Below are 25,156 nucleotides of genomic sequence, written 5' to 3'. Positions count from 1 at the left end.
ACTTCACCCCCTTTTCTATTAACTGGCCTTGTGGCTCAGCAATGATCAGAAATATAACAATTTGATTACGGCGGTGTGCCGGAGTAGTGCGGGTTTATTCTTCAAACTTCAATGCAAAACTGATTTTTAGCTACATAGAATATTTCACTTAAGCTAAGCCAAAACTCGCATCACACCACAATGTCATGGTCGGCAAGCCGACTCAGCAATCTTAGGCAATAACGGAAACTCTTGCAGTAAACAAAAGTATCTGGTTACCGCCGCTGACCATTGCAGTTATAGCGCGCTGATACAAAGTATGCAGTGTCGCAATTGCGAGGGCTGTTTCTTAACTTACGAAACACGCGATAGCGAGGGTTGGTTATAAACTTATGAAATACCCTATATTAAATGTTATGTGTTAACTACTCCCCCTTCAAGTGTAAGGCCGCCCTCGGCCGACCCAATTCCGGCGACGACTTCTCGTAATTGCTTCGCAGACTTCCTTGCGTCGATGAACCGCCAAAGGGTGAGGCCAATGCAGATTAAAGCACAGCATATACCTCCAATGATGAATGCCACACGATAAGCTTGATCAGTTCCGGCGTCTTTCTTGAATTGCTGTATCTCCTCCAAATTACGTTCATTTAAACGATGAAGATAAGGGAGGCTGAGGACATCTTGGCTGGCAGTGATGTTCAGCAAGGGAGAGTTGGCAATGCCCGGGACTCTATTGCGTACGTTGTTGTGGTTGTAAAACAGAGTCCCGTTGATCGCGACTCGGTCCCCGAACGTAATGAGATGCGTGCCGTGTACTTGGATTTCAGTGCCGTTATCCACCTGGATCCTTGCGGACCCGTCGTTAAGAATGATGATTCCATCATCTACGTGGGTGATTATTTCCAGGTTGCTCGGCTGGATTTCACAGTGTGCCGTGCCACCTGCATGGAGCTCTTTGGCACATGAACTCTCTAATGCCAGACGACAAAAGGTGGCTCCAGGTGAAGCGGTGCAACTCTGCAGTGTGTGGGTTTTTCCATCGCATTCGGCTATGACGTTGTCAGGCAATCGCAATATGAAATTCTTGTGAATGACAGGATAAATCGTAATTTTTCTGCAAGCTTGTTTAATATGATTTAAATTCCAAAAAAAAAAAAAAAATTTTTTTTTTTTTTTTTTTTTTTTTTTTTTTTACGTTGGGCGCCAATTAATATGTTGCTGGTCCAGCGATGAACTAGGCGTCGGTGGCAGGTCCAGCGTTGATCGGGTATTTATAGTCTTAATCAATAAGTTGCTGGTCCAGCTATGAGCTAGGCGTCGGTGGCAGGTCCAGCGTTGATCGGGTAATTATAATCTTCTTATGATGATTATGTTGGAGGGTTTGACTTCACCCCCTTTTCTATTAACTGGCCTTGTGGCTCAGCAATGATCAGAAATATAACAATTTGATTACGGCGGTGTGCCGGAGTAGTGCGGGTTTATTCTTCAAACTTCAATGCAAAACTGATTTTTAGCTACATAGAATATTTCACTTAAGCTAAGCCAAAACTCGCATCACACCACAATGTCATGGTCGGCAAGCCGACTCAGCAATCTTAGGCAATAACGGAAACTCTTGCAGTAAACAAAAGTATCTGGTTACCGCCGCTGACCATTGCAGTTATAGCGCGCTGATACAAAGTATGCAGTGTCGCAATTGCGAGGGCTGTTTCTTAACTTACGAAACACGCGATAGCGAGGGTTGGTTATAAACTTATGAAATACCCTATATTAAATGTTATGTGTTAACTTATATATATATATATATTTATATAAAACCCATGTGTATATGTAATATATATATAGATGAATCTATCAGTGTTTTCTCTGTGAGTGGAGCGCTCGTTCGTGTGTGTTTCTACGGCTGTTTGTCTACGCGAAACACACCCACGATAAACCACAAGAGCCTCGCACAAAAGGTCATCGCAGTGGAAACTGGCAGGTGGGCGCACAATCCTTTGCTACGCGGCGTTTAAGCTGACCTAGTTAAACACAACAGTAGGAGCGCACACACACTGACAGCCACCTACATATATATTTACATCAATATATATTTATATACGTTCCAGACTGGGGATAATAATACGATGTTACTAATACCGCACGTGGGACCTATGCAAGGCGACAACTTCAACGCCAGAGTAAACAATAAGCAGGACTGTCGTCTCTCGAGCAGGACATGTTCGAGTTGCACTGAAACAAAGGGCATTGTTTTTGCATCGCCATGTCGAGTGGCAGCCAGTGGCATCGGCCGGTGCCCGTTGCATATGAAGAACAGGTCAAATGTGGAATTTGTGCAAATGTGCATTGAATGGATGTGTGTCAGTATGAATGTAAAGCGCTCGCTGTATTGACTACAATTGCCACCTCAATTCGCTACACCAGCGCCACTGAAGTATTTGGTATGTTACTGATAAAATGTTTACCAACCGCAATTTAATTAAAAATATCTACCTGCAACCATTTGTTTGCAAACAAATGCATTCAAGTGTTTGAATTTTCATTTGGTGTAATCCACTTTGTGAACACGAATATAAAATATTGCTGAGCTTAAAATAAATTGTATGAATTGATGTTAAGCAATTGAGTACAATAAATAAGTTTATAATGACTGACATTCAGACTAAAGCCTTGTCTAAATGATAAGAGATATCACATCAGAATATTGTTTTTAGTTGAGAAGAGTATGAAAATGATGTTTAAATTTATGAGAAAAGCATTCAATTGGAATACTTCCATTCATAAGCAAATATGCTTTGCTGAGAATTGCAATAACAAATGACAAATCGATAGAAATATATATTTGAATTTAAAAAATATAAATTGCAAATATATTCAAAATAATAAGAACAGATAACTTTTGCTTTGATTCTTTTTAACTACGTGGCAAGAAGAAAAATAGATAAATAAAATATTGACAAGGTCTCGAAACCCACTAACTGTTTGGTCGTTTTCATATATATATAAAGAAAGAATTATTCAGTTTAGTCAACTAAGGGTTTCAAAAAATTAAAGCAATTTCTGAATCTCAGTCAAATTTTGATTTAATAAGCAACAAGTTGCAGTAATAAGTGATATTTTTATAAAAAATAAGATATTGAGGTACACAAGAGCAGGTCTTAAATGTTTGGGACAAACCAAATGAAGAAATACTGAGATAGTTAATGGTTAATGTATAATATTGTATATAAAGTGTTTCATGAACAGAATATGAAGATTTCTCAGACATTTCTGATGTTTGTTTGTAAAAATTCGACGTTGGCTGATGCCGAAGGGCTGTATCCAAATTGTGCTCAGCTGTGCGGCACAGTTGGCGGTCATTAGACGGGCGACAGGCGACCAGCAGCACGCGTTTCATTGACCTTTTCGCTGCAGAATTGATGGCAGATGAGAGGGGACTGCGGGGATACGAATCAGTTGAGCATATAGAGACTAATTTAGTTACCCGGAAATAAAAGGAAATGCTGAACCGTGCGAGTAGCCCGAAATGTAATCAATTTGTGCAATTATGAAATGACCGTGGCAACTAGAGGAACGAAACACACATACGACCCAAGTTCTGGGCCGTGCTAAAAATATTAAATATTTTATCATTTTTATAGCGCACAAGGCAAACACAATGCATGTAGCTTAAAATAGCGAACAGAGACCAGGAACAAGGCCGACAAGCCCATGAATTTATAAAGCATATAAATTTCGATGAAATGGGGCGAACAAGAGACAAGAGATCGAAGAGTCTACACTTGGGCGTTGCCAAAATTCGGCCAGGCGAAACGTCAGTGACGACGTCAACATTGTAGATGAAAAGCAAAGGCACACACGCATACACAAATATATACGAATTCTTTTCAATGTCATTGAACGAGCAAATATTTTAAGAGCGTTTTGTCGTCGTTGCTCTTGTTTTCGCTGTTGTTGTTGCTATGAAAAATGAAATGATTTGTCAGTTATCAAGGCAGGGAGCATGTCGTCCGACAGGCAGACAGAGGCGAACATCAGGCTGGTAGGCCTACATATCGAGGCCATACTTTTCAGTGTGACTTGCACATTGCACTTAATTAAGATGATGGCTTGGAGATGAAATACTTTCGTCAGACTTTTCAATTTCAAAGCCAGGTTAAGCTACTCTAAGCTTTACTAGAAAACACAGTATATGAATAGTTTTGTAGTACGTTGCCATTACTTTATTGAATGAATGAGCCGTCCTCTTTCTCGTCCATCGCCATCAGGAGCAACGGCATTAGCCTAGTTCCCGTTTGCATTTTTGCTGCCAGGTTTTGTTGAAAGCATCATCCGCATCAACATCAGCATCCGCAGCCACATCCGCACACATCCAGCAAATCCCTAAGCGTCAGAAAGCAAATATAAATGGTATTTGCGCCGTCTCTAGATGCTTTATGGCTCGATTCATAATAGTTGGCAGCGGCAGCGGTTGCAGCTGGCTGCCTGTACTACTCTAGCCCTCAAGCCGGGCTAAGCTGTTCAGAGAGCGCGTTAAGTAAATGGCTTTTAATTGTAGGCAGTGATGCCATAGAGACATAGACAGAATTATGTGCAACAGGTGCTATTAACGTAATTAAGGTGCTTAGCTAGCAAGGCTAAAGAGAGCTCATAAGGCAAAGCTCAAATGCTCTTAAGATTATCAACGAAAGGCATGTATTAAGATAAACTAAGAAATTAATTAATTTACTGGCCAGTTGATTTTTTATTGCTTGTTAAGTATCTTGAAAGTCTTAAAGATGATTTAGAAACCATTAAAGGTTGAAGACACTTACGGTGTTATTTTATGGATTAATTTATTGTCAACAAATAACTTCAAGATTCGGAGATTCGGAGAGCCAACCAAAAAGCTATTTAAGCAATATTTAATAATAAGAACTGTGTTAAAGGTAGTTCAATGTTATTATTTGAATATAAAAAATAAAATTCGACGCCGAATAGATTCTGCATTCCTAGAATAGTGTGTAACGTAAATTGTACCTCAATTTTCACCAGGAATTAAGTGACATGGTCTACTAAACAAATAAAAATTCTGTTCGTCGATAAAAACCAGTCATGGGACTGTAACCTAACGTTATTATCCACAATCGAGTGATTGCGAAACTTGTTTATATGCAGCACATTCGATTGCAGCTAAAGGGAAAGAGAAGCCGACGAAACTGTAAATTTTCAAATGTTGAGAGCTGGCACTGATTCCTAAACTAACTAATATGTGCCAACGACTCTTCTCCGATGATTTACGTTTATTAATATCTGCATTTTTCTCTTAGTTTCCGGTATAGTATATATTAGCGTATAACACTATAGAACCTGTTTTTAATAAGTATACCAATAAAATTAAAAAATTACTTTCTTTACTCTTAATTAAATGGATTCACATCTGTTTTTAAATTGAATTGTGTTGACTTAGAGTCTTATTGTTCTTAACACACTAAATATAACATTATTTGAAGTGTACCTTTTGTGCAGCATCTGGGAAGCTTTATGTGAAAGACATTAAATTTTGTCTTGTTTAGCTGTCAATCAATTAAAATACTTTGCAATTAATACAAATCCGCAAAATGTGCGAGGCACACCTGTGCCCAACGCACTCAAGACAGACCGCGGCTCACTCAATTTCCACGTTTTGTCTCTCACATTCTCTTGCGAAAGCAATCATTCAGTCAACCGCAACAGTTTTCCAATAATTTTTCTATCCCGCGCATTCGCCCCCTCTTTGTTTTATAGCCCGAGGGCCAACTGTGTTTACCGGGAAGTTTGCTATTCATTTGAGAAAGGAACTTCATAAGCTTTTAGTTGTAAGCCGGCAAAGGAAGTTACTTTTCTAATGCGTCAGTCAAAGTTAAATTCAGTTAATATAAACATAAATTTATATACAAATCCAGTTACTCATTAATGTTACTCATTTTATTAAATGGAACTGTTGTTATCAATTACTTGGAAGATACATTAAAAACAAAGACACATTTTAAATATTCATGTTGCTTAAGCCTTTACCATCATCATCTTCTCAGATGATAAAGGGCATTCTGTAGCATAATATACATTTTTTCTTTAAATGACGGGTATCTGACAAGTCTAGTTTACAAATATTCAAACAGTTCGTTCGATTTACGTTTTTCCAGAACATTTTTGCAATATTCGCTGAATGCTTCTTTGTTTCTAGGCAGTTCATGTCGTACTTTTCGCTTTTGATTTGTTTTCCGCACACAAAAATATGGTTCATCTGTCGATTAGTTTTTAATTACGTTCGCCCACTGACGTCAATAGATGCCAGGCATTTGAAATATGCCTGTATGAACATATTTATTATGGGTAAGTACAATGTGTGAAGAAAAGATTTTTCAATTTTCTGATTTCTGGATATAGTTTTTGTTTAATGCCATTAATGAAGCAATTTGATTTTCTCACACAGCTTAGCTTGTCCATATACAACTACCTTTTTTTATTTTTTCCTCAACAATGCATATATCCCTGTAGTCAATAGCAAATTGATTATGGAAAGATTTCACAAAGTCATTGCCAATAATAAAGTGTCTTCTTGACGCCTTCAAATAACTTGGCTTTGATTCTTTTATTGTGTCTAATTAAAGCTCTCTGTTGTAAGGCTGCCAAGCCCTTTTGATCTAAAGTGAAGGGCCTTCTGCAGCTTAGTGCCTGCCTATCTCTCCCCGTAGAGACGAGCAACAGCAACTTTAACAAGTTCTGTCTGCTGTCAGCGAAAAAGAACAACAAGAATCTGGCAAAAGCCACTTAAAGAAGAAGACGCGGTGACTTTGAATGCACTCGGCGCACAGCTTAACTTTGACCCAGTTGACACCTTAACTGCAACGGCAAAGAGTAAAAGATGACACATATTCTGTTGGTTTCTCGTGGACCATCTTCGAGGACGTCGACTCCGGATTAGAACATGAGTGGCATTTTATTGGACTCTTTGTTAAATGCATTTTTCGATCATTTTTTGTAATCGTTAAATTGAAATCGTCTGTAAATTTGTTCCCACGGTGTGAATACAGTTGATAGAGTTTAAAACACAGTCTTCAATGTGATTTAAATATATTCTATCACCCTTTCTCTATCTCTATCTCTATCTCTATCTCTATCTCTATCTCTATCTCTATCTCTATCTCTATCTCTATCTCTATCTCTATCTCTATCTCTATCTCTATCTCTATCTCTATCTCTATCTCTATCTCTATCTCTATCTCTATCTCTATCTCTATCTATATCTCTATCTCTATTTCTATCTCTATCTCTATCTCTATCTCTATCTCTATCTCTATCTCTATCTCTATCTCTATCTCTATCTCTATCTCTATCTCTATCTCTATCTCTATCTCTATCTCTATCTCTATCTCTATCTCTATCTCTATCTCTATCTCTATCTCTATCTCTATCCCTATCCCTATATCTATTTCTATTTCTATTTCTATTTCTATTTATATTTATATTTCTATCTCTATCTCAATCTCTCTCTGTCTCTCTCTCTTACATATGAATATGTATATATTAATTTAGCTGATTTTCTGTTTTTCTTTTTTAATAGACAAATAAACGAACCGTTGATAAGCAATGGCAGCTCTGTTGGAGGAGCAGTGTGTTTTCTAAATAACAATTCAAAACTTAAATGTGCATTAATACACAAGACACGAACTTCCAACGCACTGCACCTAAAACAAATTGCGAAATTTAAGAAATAGAAACCACAACAGGGAAAATAAGCAAACAATTAGCGGCACTGCGAAAACAAGAAAACAAAAATAAATAAAAAAAAATATTAAATACAATGAGTAGCAACGGCTAACAGCGCCCCCTAGCGCACGTTTCGCAAGCAGGTCAACTTGTCATAATGATTTACGTTTCGTACAAACTCGCCACTGCTAACAACGCCGCCGACGACGACGTCCGCAGCACCTGCACAATTGCAAACACACCTCACACCGCACACATACTCACAAACACACATATACAAATGCACACCAATACACACGCTGGTGCACCGCAACAGCTATACAAATTAATGTTTTTATTAGCATTGCTAGTGTAGCAACTGCAGTGCACAGTGGAACAATACGAAATAAAAATCGATTTTGTCGTTTTATATTTCAATTTTCTTGATTAAGTATCAACGAGCAAGTAGACATATGCAGCGCAATCTCTTATCAAACTTAGAATTACTTTGCACTTTTGTTGCAGGCGGAAAAGCCAGTGAAAAATAAAGTTCCTTTAAGGAAAACGATTCGTCATTATAACCTGACAGATTGCACAAGGGTAATAATTTTCAAAAATGAGCTCTCTTCATTAATTATTAACGAATATTAGCAATTACTACTATCATTGATTCATTATCATCAGACCTGCTTATTGGATTTTGATTTCTATATAAACAAATATATAAATGGTTAACAGTGTATAGCTAATTTTAATATAGTATGTTTTCAGTATGTATTCAGCCACTGTACATATCACCAACAAATTCAATGCACGTCGCCGTTACCGCTGCCGTCCAATTCTTTTGTCAAGTGCAAGCGGGCGTATACGTAATATACTATATTTTTGCCTACTGCGCTTGGCAAGTTGTTTTGTCGCGCATTGTTGTTGTAGTTCTGTACAAACACTTGCACAACTGCTGCTGTCATTGCCATTGTTGTGGCTAACAAACCAACACAAATCAAGCACACTAATTTTAACAATACGCCCCACCGTTGAGAACTGAAATATTTCTTTTGGCGTTGACCAATTTTGACGTTTTAAAAAACACGTTTTGCCATATAATCAAGTACACCAGTGTGTGTGTGAGTATTGCAAGGTGTGTCAGCACCTGTCCATTGCGGTTTTTCCTATTACGAGTCGAGTTCAAAGCCATCAAGCGACATTGCCTTGGAAATAATAATTGTAATTAATGAATTCGAGCATAGGTAATTGAATGTGAAAGGCTTTCTCTACAGCCACCCACCCACACAAAAGCTTCCAAACTATGCGAAAAGCACAACTGAAGGTTTAAGATCACAAATGGTCTATGAGTGTTTGATAGTCTCTTACTTTCCATAGGCTACAAATCACTGGAAATATCCATCTATGTCGCTGAGGGCCTTTCACTTAGAGTCCCAGCTCGAATTTCCCGCACAAGGCGACGATTTCCGAGCTTTAAATGGCAGTCCGTTCACTTGGATTGGTTTGGGTGTGTTTACAGATCATTTGTGGGTCATATGCATAAGCAGCAACCACAACAAGCTGCATGGTCAGCATTACGGCAATGCAGGCCAAATGCGGCTAATGGGTGCAATCAACTTGGCAAAATGGTAATGCAATACTTCTTGACAGTTTATATTCCGCTTGAAGCTCTTGTAGCCAAAACGGAAAGAGGAAGCCGCAATAAGTTGTCAGAACACAATGTCATAAAAACAGATTTTTGTTTTTCTTAACGAAACTCAGGTGCAAACTACAATACAACAATTCGAACCCATGTGAGACCAAATTTTATATGAATTTTATTTTATAATATTTGAAATACGTACATAGCTTTGACAAATCATCATTATTTACAAAGCAAAACAGAAATTAAATTCCAGCGCTGACTGAATAAATTACATGAATGAATGAGTAACTTCAATGAAATAAATTTATTACTTTATATTCTTTTAATACCCTGTGATTAAAAGCATGATGGCTAAAGTTTAATATAATATGATAAAAATATCATAAACTAGAATTACATTAACTATGTATATTATGAGTTATCGATTATTATTTATAATGGTATATTTATAATAATATATACTAAAATATCTCCATCTTCCCATATTTATTGACAACATATAATATAAATAAAATATTTAAAGGGTATTTGTTAAACGAAGTGAAATCGGCTTTTCTTGCAATACACATGTATATGATTGCATTTGTGTGTGTTTGTTTTATTTTTAATACGCGCTGCTCTGCGCACTGCACTTGACTCCAATTACTGATTAGTGTTTTCGGATTTATGCTTGCTTAAGCAGAAAACGAATACGTATATGGGATATGCGACTCTCCGACTCCAAAGCTCAACTGTCTGGCAGAGTGCTTGTGCGTGCAATATTTCATTAAACAGATGCGAGAGTATAAAACAAAACTTTGTTTACCTAAGCTATTCTGATACTAATGCACTCTGTTAAAAGTTATATTAAATTGACGCTGGCAGCAGCACACATTTCTACTAAAGTATAAGGGACATACTGCAGGACGACTACCACGATATGGGTCAAAGTTTATATGGGTTACTGAGACTTATTGTCGTTGTTGGATAACAATGGGTGAAAGCTAAGCCACAAGAGATGTTCGCTGACTTGCACAGGCCACAGAGCGTACTCCAGCAGGCTCAATGAAAATGATATGCAACTGTTTTCTACAGAGCATTGAGAGACTTCAAACGTATTGCAAAATGGACATGTTGTGTGTCAGTCAATTAGATGGATGGGCTCGTGCTAACGCTCGTTTGAAGAGCGCATCTGGAGCTTTCCCAACACAGAAAGAGCAACCCATCAATGTCAATAATAATTAGGCGGCACTTGTTGCATGTTTAGACTTACCGTTACGTGAAACATCAAGCTCCACCAGATTTTCAAAGTTTTGTATGTCCGGGGGCAGGCGTCCGATTTCATTGTCGCTCAGGCCCAGTTTTCTCAGGCGATTCAATCTGAAGAAATTCTGCAAGAGAAAGAGTGAAAGAGAGAGAAACAAAATAAATAGCTGGTTAAGACAACGGCACGACACAATGCAGCAAAGCCTTTCTCTAGTCTTTGGCAAACAAAGGCCGCAATCGTTAGGACGTGTTTCTGTTCATCTTCGAGTTCGTTTTCGTGGTCATAAATTTCGAAGAGTTTGTCATTTGTAAGAGCCGTGACCCATCCGGCGGGTCCAGCATCCCAAGCTATTAGAAGTTGCCTATGTGCCTTTGCTGTTGCTTTCTTTTCATCAGACATGTCGCCAACAATTCATTTATGAAAATCACGATTTTCCGGGCTCCCCATCAATTTTGACGTTCGATTTACAATAAATTATTTTGGCGCTCCTCGTACTTTCCCAAAGTGAAGGGTCGCGACCGATCACAGCCATAAACATTCAGTTGACCTTCCAGCTATGTGGAGCACACACACACACATTCACACCAGCCCAGTCATCTCTTGGCACTTGGAAAAGAAAGCAGCGCCCCGTAGTGGCTGAGTCAGTGAGTCATAGACCTCAAGGTTAACAGCCGCACCGGGCGGCGTTGCTGCTTTCATTGTGCTTGCGATTTTAATCGGCCATTGTTGGGTCACTCCTCTTACTTCTGCCCCCAAAAAGAATCTACCACACATAGCAGCAGTCGCGACAATAACAATCATGAAAATAATTCATAGTTGTAGTCGTAAAAATTATTAACTTTTTCGCTTGTCTCAAAATACTTGTGACACTGAGTGCTGCATGAGTGTCGCTGTTGAGACCGTGACTCGATAAAGTTGACGACCCAGTTCAACAGCCAGAAAGGTGTAAAAAAAACTCACTAGTTGTCTACTTACGAGAAAGCTGAAATGCTTTACTTACATCTCAAAATAACAACAATAAATGCGAAGCGATTCAATTGTCACTTTTATTCTATGGAGCTCAACAACGAAGCACATGATCTGCATCTATAGATACACATTGGTAAAACTTATCTGTACTATGAATAACTACTTGTTCTGTATTTAAATCATTTTCTAATGCTCAAAATTTGTCAAATGTTATTAATTTATCCTTTACAAATGAAATGATAATTTAAAGGTAAAAAAGTTGGACTTGGACTATTTCTATACCCAAATCACAACTTTTATAAAGAAATATAAATATTAAATACTAAAAATAAATAATTAATAAATTAATAGACCGAATCATACATACATCTGGTATTTCTGAACCAATTTCCTTCATATTTATGATGTTTCGTTATTACTAATTTACTCAAACGACCCGCACAGCGAAAAAACACGAATAAATTCATTTTTGTTGGTCAGTTTCGCTAAGGGCAAAGTACTTTGACTCGCTCCGCAATGGCATACGTTTTCCTGTTTCATTTGTACAAACGAGCACCTACAATGTCCCAGATTCTGTTTCCTATTTATAAAAAACGAAAGGCCTTTCAACAAATCATGCGTCAGAAAGTTGTATCTGTCAGGGACAAAAGCTAGCGACGAGCGAAAAATTCAGGAAGACGAAACGAAACGAGAAAAAATGACAACAAAAATACAGTCATGCAAATTGCATATGAAATAGGTATGAGAAGTGAGGGCTGGTGGCCCGTAGACAACAGAGCGGTGCAATAGCCGACAATGCAAAAAATAAAAGCAAAATGCACCCAAAGGAGGACAAGACGTGATGACAATAAAAACGAATGCGAATTGTAAACTTTTAGCCAAGTGCTGCCAGCCAACAAAGACCCACGCCACTGCCCTCCGCCCGCATATCCAGAGCCCACAGAGTCCACAGTCCACGGCCCACGCTGTGGCAGTGGCTTGTTGTATCTATGCGACTCGCTCTTTTGCATGACCATAAATTACAAGCCGGCCGGCCGGCATTGCTACGTGCCACACGTCCATTGCACGAGTACTACCAGTTCCCCCGACATACTCGCACTAGCTCACTCACTCACACACACAGACACATTGATCGACTCACTCACTCGCACGACATGCATTCACTCAGTCGGCCAACACACTTTTACTATTGTATCTAGTTGGAGCAGGCGCCCAGCAATCGACAGCCAGCAACTAACTGAATAGGTTGTGTTGGCCAGGCCAACAAGTTGAGCCAGCTTGCATAGGTTGCAACTCAGCAGCAAAACGTGGCGCGCATATGACGTAGACCCATGACGTTAAAGCCAGATACTGAAGCTGCATTCGATGGCATCCAAGTAGCTCCAAACCAGGCCACAATTTAATTAATCCACAAAGCGTTCGTACGCGCGCAGTTGGCAAAGCAATTAGTTTTGTTGAAATCGAATTTTGGAACCACTTTGCACTGCCTAACAGCAATTTTATTAGCTTTACATGCCAATGCAAAACTGGCTAACATTTTTAATCTATTTGCATGCACTATAACTAGTAGATTGACTAAAAACGCTGGGCCACACTTTACAACATAACTACAAGCATTGTTTTTATTCAGTAAAAAGGAGGGGTAAGATTTTTTGGCTCTGTCTGATGTCGATATATAGGGTGTATTTGAATTGGCTACTCCTGACTAGAGTATTCTTAAATATTTTCGAACCATAAAACTGTGTATGCGTTCACTGCGCTGAACCATGACACGAATATAAATATACACAATACAATACAATACAAAACAATCCAAAGCAATACGAAAAGATACATAGACACACACACATACATTCGTTCACAACCTGCACATCCATGCAGTGCGCTTCGTTGATTTTGAGTAATTTTATAATGTATCTGCAAGTGTAATCAGCTAAATGTATCTCGTTCTTTGTACACATATGAACACACACATGCGTACACATCGACAGCGAAATCAATGCTTGGTGGTGTGCATGTTGCAAATGACTGGGCGAGCAGCAAATGCCAAAACGGCGTACCTCACAGTAACAATCGCAACAGTTGAAAACGAGTTCTAGATATGAGTCGTACATATCTTGCGGGACGCATCTACTAAACGCGAAAACCAGCTGAGCTAGAACAGAGCAGAGCAGCGAGACGAGCCACACTTGAAATTGAAAGGCCGTTGATGGCACAAAAATATACGTATGCATATGTATATACTACGAACATGTATTCATGCAACTTGGCCAACCGTCAGAAGTTGCGGCATTGCTGACACAGGCACAGATACAAGTAAGCAAGCACAAGTTTTTGAGTATGTTGGTGGATCCGACTTTGTGTGCCATCCACAACCATCCCCAGCCTAGGCCAACTCTGCCTGCTGACCGATTCTGTGCGCCTGCTCCATTTTGTACATCTTCATTTTCCTAGCAAGGCACACAGACATCGCTCTAACGGAGCAGTGAGTGCACGCTCATAGCTTCATCCATTGTTCTTCTTAAAATTGTCGCAGCCACAAGTCGCAAGTTTCACGCAGCATTTGTCACTGCGACAGCTTGGTTTCGAAGCTAAATGTAATTTGTCATTTATCTCGTGCAGACAAGCAGATATGTTAGTTGTGCTATTTGATGAAACGAATCGATAAATTTCCCCCACGGTAGCTCCTATAATAATACTTATTTTTCGCTGAAAGTATTCCAAGTGCAAACGGTTTGTTGACGTCAGTTAGTGGATTATTGTTTAAATTCAGTCAGCAAATAACAACGGTTTCAAATAATTTTAAAGTAAATGCTCGACTAAAAGATATCTAAGTATAACATGAACAATATTAATATAAACATTGATTTTAAAATACACAAACAATGATTGAAAACAATAAAAAAAAGTTGAGCCAAATTTATCACATCAATCAAAATTGCGCTAAACCAAAGAGATAAGAAAATCGTAGAGAAGTTCGATCTGGCAAGTTATGTGAGACATCGTATCTGTATATATATATGTATATTCTATACATATATATATATATATATATATATATATATATATATAAATTTAGGAAAAATACGATTAAGAACTAATTTATTTATGTATAGAATATAGCTATAAATAAATAGTATACCTGAAAATAAAGACGAAAGCATTTTAAATATAAAGGAATAGAGAAATCAAAATGGAATCCACATAAAATGAAAATTATTATATTATAGAGCAAATTTTCAATGAATCTGAACTTGAATCAAGCTGAAGTTTATTCAATGTAACATCTGCGCAATTTTATTCTTTAGACATACACCTCTAATTGTGTTTGTGTTTACAGGGTATTACAACTAATTGAAATAGCTTGTGAACATTTATTGTACGTCTGTTTATGGTAACCGGTTTTGAGCGACTCGACGCGGCTAAAGAATTTATATAAGCGAAGCGTTGAGTGCGCAGCTAGAAAAAATAAAATAAAAACAAACTAACTGTGACCCATTGCAAAAGCTAAATAGATAAAATCCATTTCGAATTTCGGCCGCAACATAAGGTAGAACTATCGGGCACAATAAGACACTATCAATCGGGCCAGCTTATAAGCTAAGTTTCATTTGCTTGTACGCTTTGCTAAGCCTGAAGAGAGAGGGAGGCGAGCACGCCGACGCCATTTTAAATGATATTTAGTTGTTGTTTTCGTGGCTGCGCTGCTGCTAAATGATGTCATTGCCGACGTTGTGGTATTGTGTTCCAATAGCCAGACAAACAGACAAACAGCCGGTTAAGTTCTCAAAAAATAAAAAAACGCACCTGCAATAACAACGGCGCGACGTTTCGAATTGCAAAAGACAAGCAGCCAAAACGGGAAGGTGCTCAGGCTTTTGTAGGTTTGTGTACCTGGAGACCAGACCCCAAGGCAGCGGCAGGCGATAAGAGGCGATTACTTGATATCTTATCTGCGGGCGTGACTAATTGGCAGCCAACGAAGAGAGCATGGAATACGGCTCTATAGTACCCACAAGCAGGGTGGACAACCCAATTTAATACTCGAGTGAAAATGTTGAACTTTCTACGAAAGACACTTGAGGTAGGTTCCACAATCCGCAAATTAAATTCTGGAAAACCACAACGCATTTCGCATTCTAATGACACTTAGCTCAACACTGCGCCCTTGATATGATTATCAATAATTTGAAAGCCGTGAATTATGGATCATCCTTTAATTACAAAGAATAAGTCAGAACTTTAATTTGTCATATTTTTAAATTGAATACGATCTTAAGTCAGAAATAAATAAGGGCCAAAATATTTGATATCACTTTAAAAAATTTTTTATAAAATAAAAGATATATTTTCAGTAATTCTAACAGTTGCTCACGGGTCTCGAAAAGAGAGCGACTTCTAAGTATTGGAAGATAAGAAAGCCAAAAGCGATAGCCGCTATCTTTCTCTATTAATGGATTTGCTAATTTTAGCTATTAAGCTATACGTGTTTTACGTATATAGCTTAACTTGTAACTAATTTAAAAAGTGCTCATCTCTAGCTACCAAAGCTAACAACGCACGATATGAATAGACCACAAGATTGCTGCAGATTGTCGTCGAGTTAGCAATACAATTGAAGCACGGATTTATTGTCGCTATGACAACGCGGAAATTGTCTGCCGCACACAAACAACTAAAGGGTTGATGGCCGATCAACAACAGTAACATCAACATCCAGTAGCAGCAGTGACAGCAGCAACAGCAGCACATCCGACTTTTTCAGTTGATTTGGAATTCAAACGAACTTCCACAGCGCAGCAAGAAGAAACATCATCATTATGGCTGTCCATTGTCATCGTTTGGTTTGCTGATATTGTTGTTGTTGTCGTCGGTCAGCAACATGTTGTTGCTGCCGCTACTGCTACTGCTTGCAACGAGTGGTTCCATTGCTTTAGTAAATGCTGTTGCTCTTGTTGTGCACTTTATTGATGTAAACGAACAGCAGAAATTTGCATTAGAAGTTCATTAGCGAGTGCGGCTAACCGCGAAGGAAGCTCTAGAAAATGGAAAAACTTTACAATTTCATGACATGCGGCCAACAACTGAGTGGAAATTGCATAAAAAATGCTGGAAGAGTTATTCAGGACTTCAGGTTTGCCGTAGGTGAGATACCCTCACAAAAGTTAACAAGAATACAATTCAACTTTATAATCAGATAGATGGGATTAATAATGATTACGACAAAACTTGGTAATATGAACTCATTAATTACGTCTGACTTGTTAATAACTTTTTATCTCACAATTTTCTTAAGCCATAACGAACGATGTAAGACTTTAAAGGAAACTGTTTCAGAAGTTTGTTTAAATATATAATTTATTAAATTAACAATTTTTGGGCTTTTTCAAGCAACTTAAAGACTAACAAATCTGAGAAAAAATTTTTTTGCGACGTTTTATTTTTAATTGTGAGGCGTATTTTTATACGAATGGTTTATGGCAGCAGTTGAAATTTCGTATCAAACCAGGGCCAACTCGATTATCATCCGCGGTAGAACGGTATATATAGATATATAATGTCGTATATAGTACTTGAATACATATATAAGCCAAGCAAGCTGACAACCCCCAGCACTCACCACTTGTTGCTATGTCAACGCTTTGTTTTCTGTTTATAGCTCTCTCTACTTGTTGTTGCTTGTTTGATTTGTTTGCTTTTCGTCAGCTGCATATAAAACGGAAGTCAGTAGAAAAATATTATTTCTGACTCTTTTCATTCGAAATTATTCAACCACTGCTAATCGATGGACAAATCATTTGAGCCTATGTAAAGTTCTCTTTAGTTTCCGAATAATAATTTTTTTCTGATAAGTACGATATGTTATATATATATATATATATATATATATATATATATATATATATATATATATATGAGTATGTGTCTTTCTTCATGCATGTTGCGTAATTGGCGATTCAATTATGTTTGCATGCCGCAAACATTCTAGGCCCAAGTGGAATGAACAGAAATTTGTAAAAGAGCCGCGCCCCACTGTGCATCCATATTAATTAAAGACTTCCGCTCGAGCTGCACACGGACGTCTTTTGTTGTCATCATTGTCTTGGCAGACAAATATCTACATAGATGACGACGGGTAGGGAAGCAATGCAATGGCTAGCGGACAGTGAGAGACAGTACACCTAAAGGGGGTAGTTAAGGGGTTGATGATCTCTAGGTAGTTAGCAGGACTTCAGCCTTTCGTATTCATATGTAAAAAGATCATAGTAAGGGATGCAGCATATACATAAGAAAAAACTGAATCTGAACACTTTAGTAGAGTCCATTGACCCAATCCGTAATTAACAATATTTAATTCTTAGAAAGAAACACTTAAAAGATCTAGGAAAACTGTTTATAATTGATTTCAATTCGATTTTCAAAAAAATTTCCATTTCCAATGTGCAACTTTTTATGATTTGTTCTATAAATATTTTGCCCCATTTTCATGTGCCGAAAGGTAACAGCTGTTAGACCCAAACTCCATAAACCAAAAACATGGTGTCAAAGTAGGCACACATACACACATATGTACGTATGTATAGGCACACACACATACACTTATAGTATATTTATACTGACCTTTGGCAAATCGCGTATGTGATTCGCATCTAAAAAAAGTTCCTCGAGGGTTCGGGAGTAGCGTAAAATTTCCTCCGGCACTTGGGGCAGGGAACAGTGGCGCTTGTCCACGAATTCCACCTGCCTGTTGCAGCCTTTGAAAATTGGAATGCACTTGAACATGGTTTTGGTTGATGTTATTGTTGCTGCTGCTGGCCACAATTGATGACGTATTTCGTAATGGTTGTTGTTGCTGTTGTCGTTTTAGGCGTCGTTGTCGTTGCTGCTGCCGTTGTTGACTTTCCACAACAACAACATACACTTATAGCGTAACGTTTGCAGCATCTGTTGCGAACGCACACAAACACGGAAACACTCACACACACACAGAAACAGATAGAGACAGAGACAGGCACGCGCAGTCTTTGTTGCTGGCCTGGCCCTGCACTACGTTTCTTTATTTTTTCCGTTTGTTGTTGTTGTACTTTTGTCGGCTTTATTTTCGTTTCACTTTTATCGCACACGTTTTGGCAACATTTTGCGCTAATTTACTGCAATGAATCAAGCTTTTAATACATCTTACTGAGCACTCTTTGCGCTCGTATTTGTATTGGTTCGCGTTACGAAAAGGTAGCAAACGACAGAAACAGAAAAATAAGAGGAAGCAGAAGCACACGCGTCAAAAATTTCTTGCCTTCGACGTCCTTGCCTAACACTTATTGTTGTGACTCCAAAGAGAGACAGAGTGAGAGAGCAGTAGCGAGTACGAGAGCGCAGAGCGACATGAGGCCTACCATAGGTTCTGCAAGTATTGGACTATGCGTGTGTGCGAATGAGTAAAAGAGAGTAATAAGCAAAATAATGAATAATAATAAATTCTAATTGGCACTTATGTCTGCCCCTCTTCTTGCTGCTACTGATTTTGTTGTTGTTTTTGTCCGGCTTTCATAGTCGCACTTTGGTCACATTTTATCACGTATCACAAGTTTTCATAGTTGGCAACGCAGAACGAAGCAATCGCAACATTTGTTGCTTCTTCCATTGCAAACAGCCACGCACACACACGCACATAGGCACACAAACACTCGAAAGCGAGAACAAGCGAAGCAACAACAAGTCACAATGACACTTGACTAGTGCGCGGTAGCCCCGCTTGCGAATAGGCTTAGAATGAGAGAATTGTAAAAGACAGCCCAAAGCGTAGACGATGAAAAGCAACATGAGAAATACCGACGCACCAAGCACACACACATATAAACAAACACATATTCATGCATACAACAAACTCCACTTGGGTCAAAATTTTCATCGAAATAAAAAGAGAATTATAAATACGGCCAACATCGACACACCCAGGCAAACACACGCACACATCTAAATGTTCAAAGCCGGGTATACGCATTAACTCGCCTTTGGTGGCACTGTGCAGCGTGTTTTGGAATTTACACATACACTAGTACACACGTACACACACACACATAGTGACTGCGCGCCGCGCAACAACAGAATTCTGGACATAGGCAACTATACAACGCCGACTTCAACACAAAGCGAGGCAAGGGCGACGCTGCCGCATTCAGCGCCAGCTTGCACAATTTTTTTCGCACGCTTCATTTTGCCACTTACATTTGCTTCGAGTGCAACGCGGTTAACAGAAAAATATGAATATTAACTGTACAGAGTCTCAAATAATAACTCGTTAGCATGCAAATGCAAACACAAACACGCGCACACAATCATACGCGCGCACATATACCAATGGCGTTTACACAAATGAACGTACACAAAAATATACAATGCGCAACGCCCGATCACGTCAACCATTCACGACAAAAACAATTCGACAACTGTTTTGTGAGACCAGCGTGGAGAAACACAAAAAATAATAAATTACAATCGAACAGTGTGCCCACGTCCAGTTAACTAAATATTCGATAGCTTATGTTATATTTAAAGTTAACTGCTGTTACTTGTAATACAATGTTACGAAAACTGTTGTTCAACTAACAGTCTACTAACAGTTATGTCAGCTACATTATATATGTCTATACTCTGTTATTATATTTGAATTAAGCCACACATACAAACAGTATGAGTGGCAACCACAAGCGGAAAATTAGGCAAATGCAGTTCTGTTACGTTTAATGTTACATTTTCGGCTAATTCTCCTCTTTAATTTTTGAAGAGCCCTTAAGCAGAACTACTGCAAGTGCATGAAAACAAAGAGTTCAGAGACAAATTGTCATTATAAGTATGGAAAATATATGCTCTTTCACATTTCCTTTAAATTACCGCTATGCACATAATGCTTGAATATGTAATACACTTTCAAAGTACTCCAAAAACGGTGATGTGTACACCTGTTGCAATGTAAAAACACCTCAAAAATTAAAAAGAAAGGAGACTACATTTGTCACACTATCAAGTTAACAGACCGCTATGCGTAAGTCAACAGTGCTCAATTATGCGGTCTGGTAAGCTGTTAAACTTAAATGGCACTGTTGTTTTACATACTTATGTACATTTTTACCATGAAGATGGCTGCGCTACATCTGTAGTGCTCTAAAACGTTGAACCGAAAAATATTGGCGCGTTTTTTTAAAATAAAATAACAAGACCTATATATATATATGTATATTTATATATAAATAGTCACAACAATAATGAAATGAAGAATGGTCTTTAATAATATTACTGGGCGTTAAGAGAATCGGAAATGATCTATTTGCCTAATATTCAATTTAGTATTCTGTTAGCATAGAATTGTCAAAATAAAATTAATTTTCTTGAAATAATTTTTAGATTTTATTTACCACTATCACCTGCATGTGTGCTCGCTGCTTTGGTATAATTTATGCCTTCTTCTTGGTGAGAGGCGTGCCACTTTAACAGCCAGGTGCTTATTTGGGCTTCTGCTTTTGGGCACGGCCAAACGATCTTGAGAGACAACAAATAAGGAAAACAAACGGCGACTGCAAACAAACCAAATGCAACCTCAGCGCTGACATTGTTGTTTGTGCCATTGTTTGTTTTGTTTTGTTCTTCTTGTTGTTGTTGCTGCTGTTGCTATTGTTATTGTTGCTGACACTGACAAACACAGCTGTCGAGTGCGGCGCTTAAATGGCAAGTAAACTGCAACTCTTTGCTTTGCTAATTTTGCGAAAGGCGCCTCGACAATTGTGTGGGCGTGTTGAGCAAGAGAGCAAGAGAGCAAGAGCGAGAAAGAGAGACAGCGAGAGAGGGATAGAAGGAGAGCTGCCAGCCGAAGGTGGCAGCTTAAAGTGTTTTGTGGGGCTTCGGTGGGCGTGGCTGTGCACTTGCTGCTTATTATTTGCACTCGGCAAGGCCAGAAGCATAATAAATTGAGCGAGGTGGGTGTTGGACGTTGGGCGGGGCCGTGGGCGTGGACGGGGGCTAGGGCGTTCAGCACACTTGGAAATCTTTTATTCATGAATACCGCGTCGCCCCCGCTCCGTCAACCCATAAAATTGCACAATTTGAAGAGCCACCACCACCAACGGAGACATTTGGCCAAAAACGAAAAAATGTGTAAAAACATTTTTTTTTTGTATGCGCCTCAAGGATTTCGGCAATGAGGCTTGGTCCTGGCCCTGTCTGTTGCTGCTGCTGCTGCTACTGCTGCAGGCGATAGTTGCATAAATCATAAAAGCCATAGCCACAGATGTTGTTGTTGCTGTTGCTGTTGCTGTTGCACGCAAAAGGACTTTACGACACTTAAGCAGCGGCGCATTGAGAGTCACCAAGTATCTGAATTTGATTGCGCGGCCGCAACGTCTGTTGGGTTAACTCCTTCTGCCCCCTCGCTTTCCCGCCTCTTATTTATGAGGGTCTGATTCGTGCCTCTCTGGTTGCTTGTGGATTTGATATGCAGGCCCAAGCAGAAACTGTTTCAGCTTTATTGCGCTCAAATTGCTTCGCCTATAAACTCAGTCGGCGAAGGTCAAAAGGTTATGCAACAAGTTATGCTCTGTCTCCCAAGTAGCTGTCAATCATATGATAATTTGTAGACTGCTCGGGCGGCATTTACAAGGGACAAATAACGTTCTTTTTGGTTTTAAACTAATTCATGATTATGCAAAAAGAATATATTTTTATCAATTCAATACAATAATGGTTAACAATTTAAATTGTATTATATAATATATTTTTTTGCTTACCTAGTCAGAAACTTACATATAATTAATAATATAAATAATTTAAAATAGTTTCCCTCTTCATCTTTTCTTCACTTAGATTTCATGTTTTCTATATCTGCCATACTTCGGCCACCCACAACGACTCATCTAGGGATCTACTTGCAGATAGTTTAAGTTATGTCTCGACCTTAATAATACCACAGGTGTCACCTCTCAGGTGTCCTTCAATTATTAAATATTCATATACATGCTCTTACTCTCTAGAGAGATACAAGAAAATAGGTATAAAATCTCAATAAATTTGAGCTTCATTTAACATAGTTTAACATTTAATTTGTCGCTTTAATAGTTGACGAAATGCGTTCACACGACCTGACAGACTCATAGATGGACATGCCTGAAATAACTGAGCTTCCCTTCTGTTCATGAACATATACACTTCATGGAAAGCATTATGCTCTCCTCTTCTGCCTCTTCTCTTCGTTGCTGAGTTCAGGGCAAACAAATAACCAATGACGAAATTGGCAACTTTCACTCAAACACATATTTTTATATTCAAATTAAATATTTTACAATTTTTCTACAACTTCAAGACTTCAACGCTCAAGTTTTATCTGAAAACATGCAGAATAAAATATGAAAATAAAAAAGGAATAAATTTAATATTATTTTGCTTCAGTTTACAATTTGTGCATGAATGAGACACAATCACACAAATGTAAATAACAAATGTAAACATAAATATATATTCTATATACAATATATACATATAAAAGATATATATTTTTATATATGTGTGACCAGCTGCATTAGGCTTGAGCATATTTTGCATATGCAAATTCTTAATTTGATTGAATGGGGATTGGGGGAGCGTTGAGGAGGCGTTACGATCGCCTCTTACGTCCATTTCAGATTATTAGCAGGCGCTAAACGGTACTCAAGGAGGTGGAGCAGCCACGCCACCACGCGCTTTGCCGCAGGCGGCACGCCCACGTGACCAAGTATCTCACGAGCAGCCCACTTGTGAGCCGCGTACTTAATTTATGACTCGGCCTGCAATAATTCAAAGTCATAGGCCTCCGGAGACCATTCAGAACACTCGACCGCTGGCTATGGCCAACACTTGGCACAACAACAACAACAACATAAACATAAACAACAACAAGAGCGAGAGACAGAACAGAGCAACAGGGCTTACCACACCTTGCACTCTGAGAGAATGCCCGCTAGCATATTGAGGCTAAAGAATTTTTAATTAAAATATTAAAGCCTCAGCCGTAAGGTGTTTTTAATCTTGAAAATTGTTTTAATTGTTATTTAGGATTTGTTGCTTTTATTGCTGTTCTTGTGGCACAATTTATGTGCTCCTAATTAGAGCAGACAGACGCGCTGTCAGAGGTGCCGCCCCCTCACTTGCAATACTCGTTCTCATCGCTGAGGAGAGCATTTTGGCTTCGCTTCGGAACATCAAAATATTTCGGAATCTGCTTCTTTGACAATATATTAAAGAGATAAATAATAGTTGATTTTTGTTCAATTTAGTTGACATTTTCTGATCTATAGACTTAGATAAAAACAGAGTTTGCAAATTGTTAAAATTGTTAACAGATTAATAATTAATTTCGTCAAACTTATCCTGAACTTCGTCCGTAATAATCCTAATTTTGACTGACAGGATCATTGTAAACTTCAGTGCCATTCTAGCCATATAACCGAAATTAAATTACCACTTTAATTTCAAAATTATTTCTATTCAATAAAGATCATTTTATTGATATTAAAAGTATATTTCTTTACTTTATTATAATGTCAACTTGTGTAGCTCTAAAAAGAAAGCTAAACTCTTATCATTTACATTTTATAATATTAGATTTTAGAATTTTTAAGTTTATCCCTTATAATGATATTTCTTATCACCAGATATGCATAAAGCAAACCGACTAAAACTTTCTCATTTTTACTTCTAGAATCTTAAATGTTCCTTAAATGTTGTTGATCAATCTAGTGTTTATATGCTCTATACAGCAAGTCGGATAACACAATATCTTCCATAATTCGAGAGCTAAGATCAGCTAGTTCTGTAGTCTGAATGAAATATTTTCTTCTAGAAATATTTTTCTGTAACTGTAAATGTAAAGTGTTGCGCAGTCGATGGCGCCCGAGTGCAACACTCTAACTTGATTATTTACTGGCTTATACAAAATATACAAAACATAAATGAGAAATTATATTTTTTTTCCTTTATTTTTGGAAAAAACCTCATAATTACCATATTTTCAAATTACCATACGCCAAGTGAGACCGGGTCGGCATTTTCTTTATTTAACATGACGGCCATAAAAGCTAATTGTATGCGTGCATGACGGCCCCGGGGGAGGTGCGAAAAAGGGGGCTAAAAGCTGAAAGAAGACCAGATGAAGAAGAAGCTTGGCGGCGTTAAGGTAACCTTGGCTTGTTGCTGCTTGGTGATTTATATTTAATTGTTGTCATTATGGTCATCAAAATTGTGCGGCGGACCCCAACACCTGCCCACTGGCGCGCTTTTAATACCAACATCACCCACACCGCACCCAGCCACACAAGAGCAACTGCAAGAAGAACAAGAGAACGCGGCAATTAATTCAATTTGGCGGGCAATGTATGGGGCAGTCGACGCTTGTTTATTGTCGTCTGTGGATGCTTGAAGCGTGTAAATACGCTTAAGATGGGCCAATTGTTGACAGAAGTGCAAGACACTTGGAGAGCAAAACTATGAGCAAACACTGCTGCGGTAAGAGCGCATTTGCTCTTAAAAACTTTCCTAAGAGTCACAGCAACGAGAAACGTTTTGGCAATGAAACAGAGTCC

The 25,156-nt window shown here is 38.4% G+C and overlaps 1 protein-coding gene across 19 annotated transcripts in view; it reads right to left on the bottom strand.

Moving 5' to 3' along the window:
* Nucleotides 1-20,012, bottom strand: part of LOC111596097 (protein lap4) — a 67,085-nt gene extending 47,073 nt beyond the window's left edge. For 10 of the 19 annotated variants that reach the window (XM_023310169.2, XM_023310253.2, XM_023310162.2 and 7 more), the window contains exons 1-3: nucleotides 19,779-20,012; nucleotides 18,174-18,703; nucleotides 10,590-10,707 (exon numbers count right to left, since the gene is read on the bottom strand). In XM_023310169.2, the coding sequence (XP_023165937.2) occupies nucleotides 10,590-10,707; nucleotides 18,174-18,335 (280 nt within the window). In that variant the 5' untranslated portion in view covers nucleotides 18,336-18,703; nucleotides 19,779-20,012. Of the gene's footprint in view, nucleotides 1-10,589; nucleotides 10,708-18,173; nucleotides 18,719-19,778 lie in introns of all 19 variants that reach the window. The other 9 variants (XM_023310310.2, XM_023310318.2, XM_023310202.2 and 6 more) reach the window with 4 other exon arrangements.
* Between the last annotated feature and the right edge of the window lie 5,144 nt (nucleotides 20,013-25,156).

The sequence above is a fragment of the Drosophila hydei genome, unplaced genomic scaffold, assembly GCF_003285905.1.
Source record: "Drosophila hydei strain 15085-1641.00,03,60 unplaced genomic scaffold, DhydRS2 tig00000063-arrow-pilon, whole genome shotgun sequence".
Taxonomy (NCBI): domain Eukaryota; kingdom Metazoa; phylum Arthropoda; class Insecta; order Diptera; family Drosophilidae; genus Drosophila; species Drosophila hydei.
This window is presented reverse-complemented; position numbering and strand designations above follow the sequence as displayed.